The 6,000-nt window shown below is 25.4% G+C and overlaps 3 protein-coding genes across 3 annotated transcripts in view; 1 reads left to right on the top strand and 2 right to left on the bottom strand.

The window, feature by feature from the left end:
• The window catches only part of Phum_PHUM317720 (elongation factor G 2, putative), a gene marked incomplete at both ends in the record, with an annotated part of 3,166 nt that extends 826 nt beyond the window's left edge, over nucleotides 1-2,340 (bottom strand). Inside the window, 8 exons of the mRNA XM_002427363.1 lie at nucleotides 63-317; nucleotides 416-547; nucleotides 640-857; nucleotides 1,140-1,409; nucleotides 1,517-1,693; nucleotides 1,769-1,921; nucleotides 2,016-2,129; nucleotides 2,190-2,340. Of these exons, the coding sequence (XP_002427408.1) occupies nucleotides 63-317; nucleotides 416-547; nucleotides 640-857; nucleotides 1,140-1,409; nucleotides 1,517-1,693; nucleotides 1,769-1,921; nucleotides 2,016-2,129; nucleotides 2,190-2,340 (1,470 nt within the window). The remainder of the gene's footprint in view (nucleotides 1-62; nucleotides 318-415; nucleotides 548-639; nucleotides 858-1,139; nucleotides 1,410-1,516; nucleotides 1,694-1,768; nucleotides 1,922-2,015; nucleotides 2,130-2,189) is intronic.
• A 319-nt stretch (nucleotides 2,341-2,659) lies between these two features.
• On the top strand, nucleotides 2,660-3,877 carry Phum_PHUM317710 (zinc finger protein, putative; the record flags this gene model as incomplete). Its single annotated transcript, XM_002427362.1, has 2 exons — nucleotides 2,660-2,990; nucleotides 3,039-3,877. The coding sequence occupies 2 exons, from the start codon at nucleotides 2,660-2,662 to the stop codon at nucleotides 3,875-3,877; spliced, it is 1,170 nt and encodes a 389-aa protein (XP_002427407.1).
• A 790-nt stretch (nucleotides 3,878-4,667) lies between these two features.
• Phum_PHUM317700 (mitochondrial 28S ribosomal protein S26, putative) lies at nucleotides 4,668-5,620 on the bottom strand (the record flags this gene model as incomplete). The annotated part of the gene is made up of 5 exons (XM_002427361.1): nucleotides 4,668-4,730; nucleotides 4,763-4,788; nucleotides 4,816-4,978; nucleotides 5,051-5,327; nucleotides 5,403-5,620. 5 exons carry the CDS (start codon nucleotides 5,618-5,620, stop codon nucleotides 4,668-4,670), a joined length of 747 nt encoding a protein of 248 aa, XP_002427406.1.
• Between the last annotated feature and the right edge of the window lie 380 nt (nucleotides 5,621-6,000).

Below are 6,000 nucleotides of genomic sequence, written 5' to 3'. Positions count from 1 at the left end.
TAATCTTTTCTTATTCTCTCTTTAATTATTTCTAAATGTAATTCCCCCATGCCCCCCAGTACAGTTTGTTTAGTCTCATTATTTGTCGTTATTTTTAAACTAGGATCTTCTTTTTCCAACTCTTTTAGTGCTTTGTCTAAAGCCGTTTCGTAACTGGGAGAAGGAGCTTCAACCGAGCAAAAAAACACGGGATCTGGAACCATTCGACCCGAAGTTAAACAGTTAATTACGTTTTCTTTTTCATTTCCTTTAAGAGTATCTTTTAAGGAAGAATAAACGCTAGATGATGAGGTTATAAAATCTCCTGTCACGGTATCCTACAAAAGAAAAATATTTTTCCAATGTGGGTTAAAAATACATATAAATAAAATGCGTGATTAAATGGAATTGAAAACTTTTTATTACATGATATAACCTTTAATCCAGTAACGGCTGCGATATTACCCATTTTTATTTTTTGAACTTCGTTATAATCGTCCGCATAAGCAACAAACAATTTCTCACAATTCTCCGTCTTTTTAGTTCTTGCATTGTACATTTTTTGACCCTTCAATTTGAAAAAAAGTTTTTTTTTTTTTTTTTAATTAAAATTTTTATTTTATAACATTACACCATATATTAAAGATTTGATATTCTAACCTTAAAAAGTTCACCGGAATAAATTCTTAAAAATGTAATTGGGCCTTTGTAATGATCATGTCGCACCTTAAATGCTTTAGCAGTCATGCTCTTTTCAAAATAATTAATTAAATCTTTTGATTTACTAGAAAGCGGTGATGGAAGATAGTTAACAATAGTGTCCATGAGGCATTGTACACCAATGTTTTTATATGAGCTTCCACATACTATAGGAAATCCTAAAAAAGAAATATAGTTTATTATAAAAAAAAATCATTATGCAATTACAAAACTAAATTAAATTTAATATTTGATAATATTATGATTATTATGATGTGTAAAATTTGAATAATTTTGGATTAATAATAAAATACTTATATAACTTTTTAAAAGGTGTAATTTAACTTAAGTTAAAAATGATTACGGAAACAATTTATTTCGGTAACTTTTAAAGTTACTTCATATATAATTTTAAGTGTGCCTTTGCTATAAACAAGTAATTTGCATAAAATTTTAAAAACCTTTTTGTTCTATGGTGATTTTTTGAATGGAATCCCTTAAAACTGAGCTTGAAAGCATTTCTAATTGTTTCTCATCCATAATTATTTTTTCAGCTATTGAATCATCTAAATCAGCAAGAACTTCTACAAGGTTTTTTCTCGCTTGAACAGAGTTTTCCCATAATTTTCCATTTTGAGGATTCAATTGAGTTTGAGTGAAATTAAAAGATGATGAATCCCATTCATATTTTACTAAATTTAAAAGATCTACGACTCCTTTAAAATTTTTACCTGTAAAAATAATTTTTTATTGGATTTATTTAATGCAAAATTTTAAACACAAAAAACTGTAGTTATTTCAATTACTTAATTAAAAAAAAAAAAATTATTTAATTTACTATTATCATAAACTGGTATTTGAATGACTAAAGGAGTAACTTTAAAATTTTGAATTATAGAATCTCTGCATCGAAAGAATTCTGCTGTTGGTCTGTCCATTTTATTGACATATATAACACGAGGTACATTATATCTATCAGCTTGTTTCCATACTGTTATGGTTTGTGCCTCTACTCCTAAAAAAATAATGACAACATTCTAAATAATTTAATAAGATTTTAATTTTAAGTATACTGAAATTCAATTCATACCAGCAGTTGCATCCAATATTACAACAGCACCATCCATTACATTTAAAGTTTGCTCCACTTCCATGGTAAAATCAATATGACCGGGGGTATCAAGAAGATTAATTTTGTGTTTTCCCCAATTTAAAGTAACAAATGCAGAAGTAATTGTTATTCCTAAGTGTAGTTATTATATAAAGAACATAAATTAATGACACAAAAAATTATATTTGCTTTAATTATTAACAAAAAAATAATGTATTCATAATACCTCTTTCTCGTTCTTGAGCCATAAAATCAGTTACAGTATTACCATGATGAACCTCTCCCATGTGAGTTATACTACCAGAAAAAAATAGCATTCTTTCTGTAGTAGTAGTTTTACCTAAAAACGTCAAACAATCAGAAAATTATTATAAAATTTTTCATTTGCACTTTAGTTCACCTGCATCTATATGAGCAAGAATCCCGATATTTCTAATAAAATGAGCATCATCCAAAATTTTTTTTTCATGAATTAACTTCTGATTAGAATATTTAAAACGTTGATGTTTTAAAATCATTATTTGATTTAAAAATTTTCTAAAAAATTTCATTTTAATCAGCAGTAGTAAAACTAAAGTTTTTAAGTTCTTTTTGTAAACACTGTAAAGAAAAGAACTTTGTCGCTACTTAGTTTTACAGTTGTCGCCAAAATGTATACAAATAAGTGTTTTTAATATTAAATTTATTATAAAAAAATTGTAAAAATTTCATTAAACAAAAAATTTTAATAAATGTCAGTATGAAAAAAATTTTTAAATACTTTAAGTGTACTTTAATCTAGGTAAACTTTATTTTTAATCAGTAATAAACTATATCGACTCTATTTTAGTTTTATTTAATTATGTTTTAGGTTTCAAAGTAACTGACAGAATGATTCAAACTAAAAAGAATTTAGTTGAAGTATGTCCACAGTGTTGCAAATCGGTCGATTCTTCTGCATGTAGGCTGGTTTATGATACTTGTGGTCATTCAAAATGTCGTATTTGTCTGATTCAAGAAGTAACCGGTTGTTTATTATGCAATTCTGTGATTGAAAAATCATTCGACGACTCTCAGTTTACGTGTAAAGAACCCAGTAAAAGGTTAGACAACATTGATTGTCATAAACGAAAGTCTGTGATAACATCATTAGCTTTACAGCAAGCAGAAGAAGAACAGCAAAATGTTAAAACTTCTTCTCCTTCTGTAGATAAGGACACATGTAATTTAATAAAGCAAAGCTTTGAAAAAAATATTTTGTTTCCCACAGACATTGTGAAAAGGAGCACTGGGAATTTTTATCATTTAAAAAGAATATTTAGCCAAAGATTTTTTAATGAAAATAATAATAAAAAGCATAAACCAATTGAAGTAAAAGATAAATTACATCTTATGCAAGATGAAGCAAAGAAAGAACAAAAAATTGAATGTGAAAGTTTAAGTAAAAAAAATTGGAAAGTACCTAGTCATATTCAAGTACAATATTATTGTACTGTTCATAATCTGTCACTGGAAGAGAAAACTTTATTAAAGCAACACATGTCCTGTGTATGCAGCAGTGAAAAAAGTGATAATCCGTCTTATTCATGTAAAATATGTTCCAAAAGTTATAAGGTAATTGGAAAACTTAACAGACATATGAAAAGTCATACAAAAACTTCCAGATTTAAATGCCAAAAATGTGGAAAGTTGTGTATTGATAATTATGCGCTAAAAACACATGAAAGAACTCATACCAAAAGTAAACCTTACTCTTGCTCCACTTGCCAAAAAAAATTTTCTGGATTTCAAAATCTCAAAAGACATGAAAAAAGTCACAAAAATGAAAAACAATTTGTTTGTAACGAATGTGGATTTAAATTTATTACTAAAACCGAATTAAAAAGGCATGCTGTAACTCACACAAACCTAAAATTATTCAAGTGCCAAATATGTTTAACCAAATTTGCTTTTAAAAGAACTCTTACTAGGCATGCTAAAACTCATGATGCAAATTTAAGTAAGGTTAAATGTCCACATTGTGATTCTACATTCAATAGAAAAGATAATTTGGAAAGGCACATAAAAACTGCACATTGTGAATTAAAAACCGACATTTCAAATCAATAACATGAAGTTACATGCATAATATTAAATATCTCAGAATTTCCTTTTGAAAAAATATTTAAATTTTTTTATGTGTGATTTTATAACAATTATTTGACAAAAGCCAATTTTAAACATTTTACTATGCCTTATACAAAAATTAATTCTTTGAATTTACTAATGTCAATATAAATATAAAGATTTTAAAAAAAGTTAAATAACGAAAAGATACTCAAATTATAATTTGAAAACTCCTTTTCAAATATAAAAGTTATTTATTAATAGTCTTTTCACTTTTTTGAAGTGGAATTCGTTTTTAATTTTTTTAAATTGACTGCAGTATTACATTTTGCTTAAAATTATTATTAAATAATTAAAAATAATAATTTTTTTAAAATATAAATACAATTTTTACAAAAATTTTAATTATTCTATATATGAATACAATAATTCAGTTTATATAATAATACATTAAAACAACTTAAATAAAAGTAAACTTTGCAAAAAATTTTTATTTTATGATTTGTCAAAAGGTTTTTAATGTAAATCATACAATAATTAAGGTTTATTTAGAACAAACCTAGCCTAAGAGTTTACTATTATTACAGGGCAGTAAAGTTTAAATTAATTTTATAATAGGGATAAAATTATTTTTCATTATATAAAATTTTTACTGGAATTTTAAAACCTTATAATAACGAACAAGTGAACTTAAACAATGTATTGAGTTTGTAAGATTCGATATTGTCCACCTTCAAAGTAAATCTACTTACGTTTAATATTGAAAAGATATTTGAAACTTTTATTTTCCTTCTTAAACCTTGTTGAAAATCACTAAAGTTTGTTTGAAAAATTGCTCCTCAAGTTTACTCTGCAACTAAAGAAAAAACAGTATACATTTAAATAAACATGAATTAATTTATAAAAAATATTTTCTAAAAAAATTATAAATTAATATTTACCTTCTGCCATTTCTTTTGGTTTAGTGTTATCAATTAAAACGTCACTACCATAGTATTTTGTTCCATTTAAATCGATAGCAAAATTGTAATTAGTAACATTATCTAAACATTTTTCAATTGCTTCTTCTAAATTTTCAAGAGTTATGTATGTTTTACTATATTCCTGTTTAAAAGAGATTTTTAAAAAAAAATTAATAATCTTTTATATTTATAAGAAAATTAAATAAAGTTTTACCTTTTCCTTTTTAATTATGCTATCCAGCCGCTCTAATTTAAGTTTAGCTTTTTGCTCGTCCTTAGCAATTTTTTTATTTGCCATTTCTGCTTTCTTTTCCAACAAACTTTTAATTCTGTTTTCTCTAAATTCCGCAGACTGAGCATTCCAAATTTCATTCATTTCAATTGATTCTTTTTTTTTTTTTTCTAATAAATTTTTTTTTATCATAACTTCTTCTGTCATTGATTGCGATTTGACTGATTCCCATGCGGGGTTGTGAATTTTTATAAATTGACTAAACAAAACAATACATACTTTTATGAAATACAACGTTTTTAACAACAAAATCATTTACGAAAACGTTACTCACTTTAACGAGTTCATAGAAATGTTGTAGTCAATTTTGAGTCTCTGGTATTCATTAAAATCATCAGAAGGCATTTCTTTTTTTTCCGGTACGATAAACCTTTTACTTTTGGCGATTCCTAACCAAAAGGGTTTTCTGTACCTCAACCACCGAACACTTTCACATGTAGTAGAAACTAGTTTTTTCGTAATTAAAGTACGACAAAAATTCTTAACAATCATGTTGTTAAAACAATAAAAAAAAATTAAAATCTACTTTCATTAATAATATATATATATTCATTAAGTTTACTTTCTTATAAGTTCATTTTTAATAAGTAATAAATTTTTTCTTACAAGGCGGTGACTTAAATAAAAAAATATTACAATTTATTTATCAGTTGGTAGTAACTGCAATCAATTATAATTCGGGAAGCACTGGTCACTACATTACTTTAAAAAAGTAATTGAAAGTAATTTTAATCGTTAAAACTTAATTAAACTAACAGTATTGTATCACAGCAGATAAAATAATCCAACTTTTAATATTCAAATAATTTAATACAATAATGAATGAAATTTTTATTTCTTCCAACTGGATATCAGAATGTGGAACTGATATC

This window comes from Pediculus humanus, genomic scaffold (genome assembly GCF_000006295.1).
Source record: "Pediculus humanus corporis 1103172107724 genomic scaffold, whole genome shotgun sequence".
Classification (NCBI taxonomy): domain Eukaryota; kingdom Metazoa; phylum Arthropoda; class Insecta; order Psocodea; family Pediculidae; genus Pediculus; species Pediculus humanus.
The sequence above is the reverse complement of the archived record's forward strand: the minus strand, read 5'-3'. Positions and strand labels throughout refer to the sequence as shown.